The 12,343-nt window shown below is 40.8% G+C and overlaps 2 protein-coding genes across 2 annotated transcripts in view; both read left to right on the forward strand.

Annotated features, from left to right (window-relative positions):
* Positions 1–12,343, forward strand: part of LOC308080987 (von Willebrand factor D and EGF domain-containing protein-like) — a gene marked incomplete at both ends in the record, with an annotated part of 406,904 nt that overhangs the window by 247,551 nt on the left and 147,010 nt on the right.
* LOC308080989 (NACHT, LRR and PYD domains-containing protein 3-like) overlaps positions 1–12,343 on the forward strand; it is a 158,865-nt gene that overhangs the window by 134,153 nt on the left and 12,369 nt on the right. The window contains exons 6-7 of the mRNA XM_080457392.1: positions 101–274; positions 1,831–1,877. Of these exons, the coding sequence (XP_080313518.1) occupies positions 101–274; positions 1,831–1,877 (221 nt within the window). The remainder of the gene's footprint in view (positions 1–100; positions 275–1,830; positions 1,878–12,343) is intronic.

Genomic DNA, 12,343 nt, shown 5'->3' on the forward strand with positions numbered 1-12,343 from the left:
GTGTGTGTGTGTGTGTGTGTGTGTGTGTGTGTGTGTGTGTGTGTGTGTGTGTGTGTGTGTGTGTGTGTGTGTGTGTGTGCATTTGTGCGCATGTCTGTAGGTTGTCAGGTTGTCTGGTCACAGAGAAAGGCTTTTCTTCTCTGGCCTCAGCTCTGAAGTCAAACCCCTTCCACTTGAGAGTGTTGGACATGAGCTTTAATCATCCAGGAGACTTAGGCGTGGCCCAGTTGTCTGCTGTTATGAAGGATCCACACAGTAGACTGGACACTCTTAGGTATTAGAGACTTGATTTGTGTGTGAATGTCCCCATCTCTTTGTGAATCTTTGATCTGAACTGGCCTTTAGGCTGTCATTACAGTAAATACCTGATTTATTAATATAAAACATTATCAAGATATGTTTGTCTCTCATGCTTATTATTTTCAATATAACTTATGATGAGATATTTTTCCGTGGGAGAATGTTTACACCACTGAACTTATACAGCTGTGAGTTAATGAATGACTATAAAAGAACATCACAGCCACAGTGTTTTTTGTTAAAAAATAATCCCACAGTTGTGGTAGATCCATTCTTAATAAAATAATTAAATGCCTTCACATGAAATAAGTTCCCACTTAGAAATACAGCACAGTTCTTACAAAGCAGCGCAACATAGAATATTGTGTAAAAGTTTACGCAATACATTTGATTAAAAACTAGATGCATTAAAATGGATTTAAAAGAAGACAGATTTAGTTCTCCTCATTTCTATGGACAGATTGAGCTATAATGGAGAGCACATTTTTGGAACGCAAGTTATTTCCATTTGTGTTCAACAAGTAGGTTTCCTACCCGACCACATGACCTATTTTTTTTTACTTTTTTGTTACTTTATTTGTTTATTTGGACAGGACAGCGCATATTAATGGACGTCACATGGAAGTAAATACACTGGATTTAGCAAAGATGCTAATTTTCATCCGCAGTCCTCACACAAAACATAAAATCAGAAAACAGACAGACAAACGGTGGAATACATTTACATTACATTACATAGGGAACACAGCGTAAAAATAAACCTAAAACATGATCACAAATGGTTGCAGCTTTGGTTTTCAAGCAACCATCTTTTCAGATTGAATTTAAAAGATGGAAATGTAGCACAATCCCTTATACGCAGAGGAAGGCTTCAATAGAAGAGTAAGGAGACCACCTCCAACCACCACAGTGTTAGTTATATTGAATTATTATTATTATTATTAGTAATAATTATTATTAATATACTCTACCATGCACAGGGAAGCATTGGTCCTGGGACGCGGTAACACACCGTGAGCAGGAGCACGCACACGCGTCGATTTAAAACAACCCTTAATTCACGCCTCAACAAAGTTTACACAGGCTCCCGACTGCCGGGTGTTACACCAGCATGAATTATAACAAAGACGTGCGTGTGACGTCTTTAAAATAGCCACTGACAAAATCACCAATACAACACTGACCATACACATTGGTCAATATATCATTTTGTTCACGAACATAAGTTGCGGATAGACGTTTTAAGGGATGGATGAGTATGCATAGTGTACATCAAATATATAACCTTTTAATACAGTGGGCCTATTCAAATCACATCATGTCAGTACACTGAACATTAGACAATATGAGCTGTCACCCATGGCCTTGATGTCACTTTGTCCCAATGTGATCTACTAGGTTTAGATTAGGGAATCATTTTGTCACTCATACTGTAATACTGTACTGTATTGTTTAATTGTGTAAATGCATTGAAATGCAGTGTTTCTATTAGAATGTGCAAGTCTGACTTTGTCATTCCTCCACCCCCAGTGTCGACCATGGTGGAGAATGCAGGCTGAAACCAGGCGTGAGAAAGTGTAAGTGTGTATTATGTTTTATTCATGTAATCAAAGCAGCACACATCCAGCTATTTAGATGAACAGCTCACACACAAAACAACATGTGACATTCACTCATTCACATCCTACTTTGAATGAAGATGATAACCATAATGTGTAGGCTCATAAAGTTAATGCTATAGAGACCCCTCAACATTTGATTCCAATTTGGGGTTGTTTAATGCTGTGTTCATGATCTTTAGTGTTTCTTGTTTGTTTATAGTTTTTTACCTTAACAAAAAAAAGCCACATATGTAATTAAAAGCCAGTTACAGGCAAACCGAGTGGAATATCATTCATTGTACACATTGTTACATTGTACCTAATTTAGTATAGATTGGTAAAGGGGGTTGGGGTCATGTTTCTGCAACATTTGTCACATGTATGGCGCCCTCTATGGGTCTAAGTGAAATAGCTTTTTTTGTTGCACTGTGTAGAGGCCCCTCAATATGTGATTCACATGTGAAGTTGATCAGACGATGCATTCATGTAAAATAGGCCTTTCCCGTAAACTTGGAAGCCAAATGTAGTCTATTGGTGTGTAATATCAGAAATCAATATGATTCTTGCTTATCACATGCTCCAGCCTATATAGATAATACGTTGTGATTTTTGCTCAGTTCTGAACAAAACCTGTAGGAGTAGTAGCAAAAAGTTTAAATAAATGGTGTAAGATGTAGACAGGTGAAAGGTCAGGCAAAAATGTAAGGTTGGGGCAGGGCCATCCGCTCTCTAAATATATTATAACTCTATGAGTTACGCTAGTGACGTGAGATCTATGTTTGAGTCTTTGGTCTGAATGGTTGTGGCTTTGCAGGAACTAGCAGTGATTGACGCTTCAGTGAGCTCCATGCCCGTGCCTGTCTGCTCGTGCACTACGCAGTGCATGTTCAAGTTTTACACACTTGGCTCATGTTTATACATGTCCCGACTGCCTTCTCATTTGAACACTGGAAAATGACCAGGGAATCAGGTCTGGACATTGTCCGGTTTTGGCCTTTAATACATTTAGCATGCAACAGGAAAATATCATTTTCAGATGCTTTCACACATGAAGGTAATAGTCTGATTTGATCAGGTGAGGGGCGGGGTCTGGGTAGTAGACGCATACATTAGCTACTCCCACTTAAATATAACGAGGGACATGCAAGGATTTGACTTCCTTCCACAGAACATGACAGATACATTGAATTGCTTGACATGTGGTCTCCCGTTGATGCACCCATACAAAATATAAACGAAACATCTTTACTACCATAGTAGACCTAATGTAGACAACGAGCTACAACCTTCTTTTCATCAAAACGAGCCGTCCTCCGAGCTGGAAAAATAACCTTGGTCTCTCTGTACAGATGAGTGCGTACTAAGCTGGGGAGCGCAGGTGTTACTCGTTGTCTAGTTACAGTACTAAAGAAACGTTTTATGTTTTGTTTTGCTTATGAGCCATTTAATGGAAGTTCGATTGGTGAATATTTCCAACTCAAACGTTAATAAAAAGCAGAATGAAACTTGATTTTAGTTAACTACTGTATCTCTCTCCAACACCTCATAGACCAATTATTTGTTTACCAACATTGAGACTGGACGCACAGGTGATTGTTTCATGTAATCAATTCCCAACATATTGTTTTGGGGTGCGCTGGTTTCAGTACATTCAACCTCCTCTTGTGTGTTGGCTAGTGAGGCGCGTCCTAGCGAGACCTGACATAATGGGTTTCATTTGGTGTCGGGCCTGCGCGCGCATACTGGTTCTTATCAGTGTGACGTTGTCTGTTAAGGGGTCTATAAGGAGGGGAAGCTCAACTCGTTGATAATAGAAGTGCCATTGACACGTCCACTCGCTTAATGTAAATTCCCGACATTCATCGCATCATTTTTGAGACGTTTTGGCCTCAATCGGACATGTTGCATGTCCGATTCTACTGAGCTGGAATGTTGTGTTTATACATACAGCCCCTCCGTTTAAAGTCTGGAAAACTTCAGTAATACAGTGTATGGAAGTGACTTGAAAGTGATAGTTACACTGACACACAACCCTTTTTCAATGTTTCAGCAGAAAAAAGTATGTCAAATTTAGAAAAACTTAAAATGTGACTTTAGTGCTGTATGTATATTTTGATGCCAATACTTTTGTACTTTTACTCAAGTAAATCCTTTAATGTAGACCTTTTGCTTGGAATAGAGTATTTTCTTATCTTGCAGTAGCTTATTGCTACTTTTACTTAAGTAAAACTGGTAAATGGTCCGGCCGGCCTGGGAATCAAACCAGAGATTTGCTGTCAGGCATTAGAGCCCATGTGGTACACGTCCTACCCAAATTATTTATATTTTTTAGTTTTTTTGTTTGTTTGTTTTTTTGGGCTATTTGGGTATTAAAAGCCATTTAGACCGGGGAAAGAATCTTTTTATTATTTATTTCTTTGACTATTCAAAAATAGCAGATCTACAAGCTTGAAGCGCGGCACTCGGTACAGCACTCGTGAAAATGTGTGCAAATCTTTGAATATATCTTTTTTAAAGCAAACATTTTTAACTCCAATCTTTGATCTTGGGATTCTACAAATGTCTTCTAAATCCTAACAGTTTTCTAAAAAAAACTTATGTTGCTACTGTTACTCAGTGGTGCTTGTAGTATATTTAATAACATTTCATACACATTTGTTAGCATTATTTAACTTCACAAGTCTACAGTACAAGTAGGCTACAGAGAGAGGAGAGTTGATTGAGTCAGAGAGAGGTGCCGGTTTGTCTGAGCGGGGTGTGGGTGCTCTTAGCATTTTCTTTGTTATGTACCTGGGAAACAGAGGTTCTATGCATCTGTCTCCATCCCCCTTTCCTGCCCCAGACAAGTTGCAAATGTCTTGGGCAGGGGGTGGGGGCTCACCTTTGAAGTCTGACACACCCATACCTGGGCCTCCTCTTTCACTGAATGGGCTATAAAGACTATGACATGTAAAGCTTGTAGTGTGTGTGCCACTCCCGGCCGACAGGCTGTGGAGCTGGCTGTGGAACTCTGTACTATGCAATAAATGGAAGCAAAGGAACCTCACTTACTGGAGTGATGACTCAAATTCATTCTACCACCATTCATTCTCACCACTGGGACATCAAACTTAACTGCAATATGGCGTTGTTGGCAACTACAAAAGCAATAGAAACCTTTAAGTCTGTGGTTTTCAGATACCACATTTGGCGTCAAAGTCGGCAGTCGCGTTGGTTTGTTTTTTTGGGGGCGCAAGTCTCCAGGGATACTGAGCCAGGCGTCGGAAGGACATGCGGCGGCGGGCGGTGATGTCTGAGTTTTGCCTTGCGGTGGGTGGACGCATCGTGTTTTCTTCCTGAGGCGTGGGGGGACCACCGTGGAGGTCATCATGGACATCGGCACGACATGACGGCAACTTTTCGAGAATCTACTAGGAGAGGACTTCATGACCAGATCTAGGACGGCTGTACGACTCATCTGGCTGCCCAAACTTATCTTCTGCGATCGCTAAAGGAGCGCGCTGCGGTGCGGACGGCAGAGCGGAGAAATTGGTGTGTCGAATTTCTTCGTGGCGGGTATGTTGTGGGGAGAGGACAGCGGGTGCCGGCAGAGTGGAGGACTTGCGATGATGGGGTTCTTCGTGGAGAGTGTGGTAACACATCTTCAGCGATCGCAAGTGGAGCGCTCTGTTGTTAAAATGCAGCTATCTGTTGAACAATCTGGGTACGGCGTTGGAGCACGGCTGGGGTGAGGAGATGACATTGAGGGAGACTACAAGAGAGACATTATCGAACGGGACACTGCGCATATGGGACCTGGGGTTATGTTTTTGTGATAAGGGTGGGTTAAACTGTGGGGCTGTGGCTGCCATGGGAAGTGATGCGAGGGTATTTTTTTACTTTCTGGTCTCCTGTGTTTAATGTGAGTTTACTTTGTGGATTATTGTTTCATTGGGGGGTACGCTGCCTTCTTTTTTCCGTGTAGGCACTTCCGTGGTAGTTGTCATATTTGCTTGATGGTACGGTGTAAAACTTAGGGATAAGTATTAGGCTATCTTTGAGTATATTTTGGTGACTGGGCGGGGGGGACATTGATCTTGGGGGGTGGTGCTATCGCTTGGTGGGCGTGATTCGACTGTGTGCTGTCAGCTTCCACTGGGTGGTGGCTGTGTAATGTTTTATCCTGGAGTTTAAAAGGCTAACAGAGGGATCCTGCACGCTAATTAGTTTTGGGGGATGTGTCTATTTGATGTAATTCACCGTGTCGCTGTACTATGTAATCTTGGTTTTTGTATGTGCATTTTTCTGTGTTGATGTTGTGTGCTGTTTTAGTTTTCCTGAATTTTTTTTTTTTTCCTAGTTGGTGTTCCGGTCGCTTTTCATGGGGGGCGGTTCTTTGTGGTTCTTTTGAAATATACATGTTTGTGAAAGACGTTTAATGTCTCTCATGGGGGGTAATGTAGTATATTTAATAACATTTCATACACATTTGTTAGCATTATTTAACTTCACAAGTCTACAGTACAAGTAGGCTACAGAGAGAGGAGAGTTGATTGAGTCAGAGAGAGGTGCCGGTTTGTCTGAGCGGGGTGTGGGTGCTCTTAGCATTTTCTTTGTTATGTACCTGGGAAACAGAGGTTCTATGCATCTGTCTCCATCCCCCTTTCCTGCCCCAGACAAGTTGCAAATGTCTTGGGCAGGGGGTGGGGGCTCACCTTTGAAGTCTGACACACCCATACCTGGGCCTCCTCTTTCACTGAATGGGCTATAAAGACTATGACATGTAAAGCTTGTAGTGTGTGTGCCACTCCCGGCCGACAGGCTGTGGAGCTGGCTGTGGAACTCTGTACTATGCAATAAATGGAAGCAAAGGAACCTCACTTACTGGAGTGATGACTCAAATTCATTCTACCACCATTCATTCTCACCACTGGGACATCAAACTTAACTGCAATATGGCGTTGTTGGCAACTACAAAAGCAATAGAAACCTTTAAGTCTGTGGTTTTCAGATACCACATGCTTAAAACCTTTTTCATGTCAAGGACCCCCAAAATGATATGTATTTGGCCGTGGACCCCCATCTCAAAATATGTTGTTCCAGGGACCCCCCAGAAGCAAAGATTTACAAGTTCCCTTTAAAACTTTTTTTTCTAAAATAGCTGATCTACAAGTTCATAGCGTGGCACTCGGTGCCGCGCTATGAGCTTGTATATCTGCTATTTTTGAATAGCCAAAGTATAAAATATGGATAAAGTGGTTACACAGATGCGTTCCCGGTTTGAATGGGTTAAACTGTCACTTTATAAATGTGCAGATACCCTGTATACAGTTATACTGCATGTTTGTTTGTTTGTTTACTGTTGAGTGAGAAAACAATGTTGCACATTAAGCAAATCATCTGGGGAAAATTATCCCCTCAATCCCCCCCTGGGGGTCCCAACCCACGGGTTGAGAACCACTGTTCTACTCCACTACATCTCAGAGGCAAATATTGTATTTTTACTCCACTACAATTACCTGGAATGTTTAGTTACTTTGTAGATTTTGATTATTATTACAAAACATACATAACCACTTTGGCTATTTGAAAATAGCTGATCTACAAGCTCACACCGCGTTGCATCAAGGATTTTTGTATGCACTTAATACATTTGAACCCTTGTACTTTTACTTTTGGTACTTTAAGTATATTTTGATGCCGATACTTTATCTTGCAACAAAAGTATTTTTACATTGCGGTATTTATACTTTTACTTAAGTAAAACATGTGAGGACTCAACAAGTTTTTTGCAAGCTGATGACTTTCACTCTGTTACATTTCAAATAGAAATATTGTACTTTTGACTTTAACCACTTACTGTAAACCCTATTTCAAATAGAGTGAGAATAGCAGATCTATAAGCTCACAACTCGTTCACGCGTTGTGAGCTTGTATATCTGCTATGTTCACTATTTTAAGAATTCAATACAGGAATGCATCAATATGAAAAAATTAATTGTACTTAGTCATTTTTTTTTTAGTACTTGAGTATTTACTTGTGTCACCACTGGCTCTAATGTCTGACAGCGAGTCTCTGGTTTGATTCCCGAGCCTGGTGGCTGCTTTGCTGCATGTCACTCCTCTACTCTCTGGCTGTTTCCTGTCTCTCTACTGTACTATACAATAAAAACATATAAATACATATATAAATGAATAAATAACACACACACATACACAGGAGTCAACACAGTGTGTGCATGCATGCATGTGTGTGATCCTTTATGATTTCAGCAGGTGTGTGCGAATTGTGTGTGTGTGTGTGTGTGTGTGTGTGTGTGTGTGTGTGTGTGTGTGTGTGTGTGTGTGTGTGTGTGTGTGTGTGTGTGTGTGTGTGTGTGTGTGTGTGTGTGTGTGTGTGTGTGTGTGTGTGTGTGTGTGTGTGTGTGTGTGTGTGTGTGTGTGTGTGTGTTTTCTTGAAATTCTAGAGCCTGGTAACGGAAAAACTCCCCTCAGCAAAATACATTTATTATTAAGTTGTATTTGTTTCTAAAGTGGTGTTGTATTGTATCTTCTTCTCTCATCAGATATGTGTGAACTCACACTGGATCCAAACACACCAGCCAGCTACCTCTCTCTGTCCACTCGCTTAATGTAAATTCACCGGACAATCATCGCATCCGTTTTGAGCGGTTTAGGCCTCAATCAGACATTAACCCAATGTTAAGTCAAGGGTCCAGCAAGTATGTTGCATGCCTGATTCTACTGAGCTGGAATGTTGCGTTTATACATACAGCCTCTCCATTTAAGGTCTTGTATTACTGAAAACTTCAGTAATACAGTGTAAGAAAGTGACTTGAAAGTGATTGTTACACTGACACACAAATATGGTAGATTGTTACCCAGTATACACAATCACTGCCATTATAATAATGTGTCAGTCGTCTTACCATTTAAGATTGTCAATGTAGGCTATTGCATCTTCAATCATGATATGTAATGGACTCCACTGTTGACTCTTTGTTTTCGATAGTTTGTAAAAGTTCACAAAGACACATTTAGTTTGACTTGACGTCCTCCCATCTACTCTATTTGCATATGATGTGAAACAAGCATGAGCTGTGATTGGCCAGTCGTCGCTTTGACTGGCAGTTCCGCCTTGGTGTGACTTCTACCTTTTTGGTAGGAAGGGGCGTCGCCTTCCTGAGTGAATTCAGCTAATCGCAAGCAGGTAGGGGCGGAGCTAGAATTATTAGCATATCTACAAGCTAACAACACATTGCAGCGTGACACGTTGTGAGCTTGTAGGTCCTGCAGCACACAACAGTGTGTGTGACTGATGCAGTATGTAAGGGGCGGGTGGTCCCCAGGTGAAACGATCGATAAAGAGAATGTTCTCTTACGTGTTTGACGTTCCTACCTGTGTGACACTAGAGCTCTAATGCCTGGATGAGCCTCATTGTCTCCCCTATACATGGTAATACATACAAGCCCCTAGTAGGGACCCCCCTGAGTCTATAAAGTTGTGGAAGGGTGTTTGTTATTGCTTACAAATTGAACTTTATAATTTTGTGGGACATAATATGCTATATAGTTGTTTTTTTGATAGCCGTTTCACACTCAGGTCCCGGGTGCGCACTCCAGACCGCTTGGCTAGTGTGAATGTAGCGAATCGACCCGCGAAACGGTTAACCGTTCCGTTCCCGAAACCACCTCCGGAGGCAGTTTCGGATCCGGATCATGCGTTTTCGGGTACGGTACGCTGCAATGTGAAAGCAAGCGTACCATTAGACGGAAGTGGCCCGCTATTTGGAATAGGTGACGGTATATAAACTCGACAAAAACAGCCAACAAAAACACTGCTCTTCTAGCCGGTGCTACTGAATGAATGAAAACGCCCCAGAATGCATTGCGCACAATGCAATGCAAGGATGTCACCATCCATGATCCTACCCTTAAGGTGGGCTGGTGCATATTACTCTTAAGGTGGAACATAACAATTGAAATAATAATCAACTTATATTATGGGAGCCTTATTTCTAACAATTTTACTCATTCAATTCTGAACCGATTCTTAAAATTTAAAATTCTCTATTAGCTGTGAAGGGCCTTCTTTCATGTCTATCAGTCATGAAACATTGGCGGGTCTCCATCGCGCATTTCAGGTGCGCGAGCAGCGCATATAGTATATCTTGTGGGTATCTTGTGGAGTTTCAGCTACTATGCATCCCAGAAATATATAGCTTATAAGGCTTTGTAATTTGAAATTTGTAAGTAAATATGGTAACTCATTTAGATGTAGGCCTACGTAGGTTTATAGTTTCCCAAGGACTATAGCCGTTTCACTCATGATGCAATTTCTCTTTCATAACAGATACATACATGTGCCAGATAATCCCCACACCAAGAGAGTCAAAAAAGAAAAGACGTTGGATTGATGTACTTTATTTAGACATGAGACATGAGAAACAGTACATGGAAGTACAATTCACAATACAAGGTTTCAGTCATTCAGTCGGACTTCACTGTATAGGCTACTATAGTTGCCTTTTCATAAATGATATATTTTTGTACTTAAGCTGTCGTGAAATTTTATAATATTTAGAGAAATGTAAAGTTTCAAATACAAAAGTATTAGTAGTTGTGAAGGTTAGCAAATTGGACATTTAGACTGAATGTTTCCTGTATCCTCATCTTGCGCTAATGCACACAAGTGTTTCACCAGGTTTTATTTGTGTTGTTTCTCATAAGCGTACATCCGTTGTCCGTCAACAACACAGAAGTCTGTGGCTTGACTTCTGTGCGCTCACTGTGTTGAGCGCTCAGTGCGTTCTCCCCGCTTCGGGGCGAGGCTCCCCAAAGACCGTGCACTTACATAGATCGCCTCCCCTCCCCAGCATAGCTCTCCAGCCGCAACCCTATATTTCTGCGTGACGACCACAAACATTGTCGCATAGTTGATGACGTCTGTGTCCACAGAAGAAACACTATGTGCATGCCGCCACCTATAGGATCGGGGGTATACATGCAAGTGTTCTTTGGTGCGATTGGATCTTGGGCAGTGTGAATGCTGGCCAGCCAAGCGTACTCGGGAACGCTTCGATTCAAACGGATCCAGTGAGAAACCGCCCTGAGTTACATAGTGCCGCTTTAAGCTTGGCCCCCTATTTAATTAATTTAATTGATAGGAGGTGGTCATTTTGGGGGTGAAATACTAAAAACTTAATGTATACTTCCGTTATTTGAAAATAGCCGATCTACAAGCTCATAACGCATCGCGTTGTGAGCTTGTAGATCGGCTATTTTTTAAATAGTCTGTCAAATTTAGAAAAACAAAAAAAAATACTTCGGTACTATAAGTATATTTTGATGCCAATACTTTTGTACTTTTACTCAAGTAAAACCTTTAATGTAGACCTTTTGCTTGGAACAGAGTTTGTTTTATCTTCTAGCTTATTGCTACTTTTACTTAAGTAAAACTGGTAAATGGTCCGGCCGGCCTGGGAATCAAACCAGAGATTTGCTGTCAGGCATTAGAGCCCATGTGGTACACGTCCTAAACACCCACATTATAGTTATTTTTGTTTGTTTGTTTGTTTTTTTGGGGTGCCGATATCCAAGTGATAAGGGTGCGTACCACAGGTAGTGGTGAAGAGTAACTAAGTACATTTACATGAGTAGGCCTACTGTACTTGAGTACATATCTGAGGTATTTTTACTTTAGTGGAGTATTTCCAATTTTCAATACTTTCACTTCTACTCCAGTGGTTCTCAACATTTTAAGGACGTGACCCCCCAAAATAATCATATTGGGGACCCCCCACCCTGACAAGCACTTTTCTTGGAGTTGTAGGAGTTGAGAGTGTTATGAGCTTGAAGATCTGCTATTTTCATAATATTTGCCTCTTTCTTCAGTAAATTGGCAATGTGGAGTTTTTTATAGCATAGTTTGTTGGTTACTTTTCACGCAGTAGCCAAATGGTCTTTTTTCTTTTTTTACCTCTTCATTTTAGAGGTATTAAAAGTCCTTAACCCATTTAGACCGGGGAAAGAATCTGTGTCATTTTTTGATTTCTTTGGCTATTCAAAAATAGCAGATCTACAAGCTCGTAGCGCGGCACCAAGTGCCGCGCTACGAGCTTGTAGATCTGCAATTGTTTTTAAATCGTGAAAATGTGTGCAAATCTTTGAATATATATATATATTTATTTTTAAAGCAAACATTTGTATCTCCAATCTTTGATCTGGGGATTCTACAAATGCCTTCTAAATCCTAACAGTTTTCTGAAACAAACGTATGTTGCTACTGTTACTAAGTGGTGTTTAAAAAAAATGTCATGTCAAGGACCCCCAAAATGATATGTATTTGGCCCACCTAAAAATATTTTGTTCCGGGGACCCCCCAGATTCCAGATGCAAAGATTTGAGTAAAAATAATTCCCTTTAAAAATCATTTTTCTAAAATAGCGGATCTACAAGTTCAC

This window comes from Gymnoscopelus braueri (genome assembly GCF_963280865.1).
Source record: "Gymnoscopelus braueri genome assembly, contig: SUPER_24_unloc_2, whole genome shotgun sequence".
Lineage (NCBI taxonomy): Eukaryota > Metazoa > Chordata > Actinopteri > Myctophiformes > Myctophidae > Gymnoscopelus > Gymnoscopelus braueri.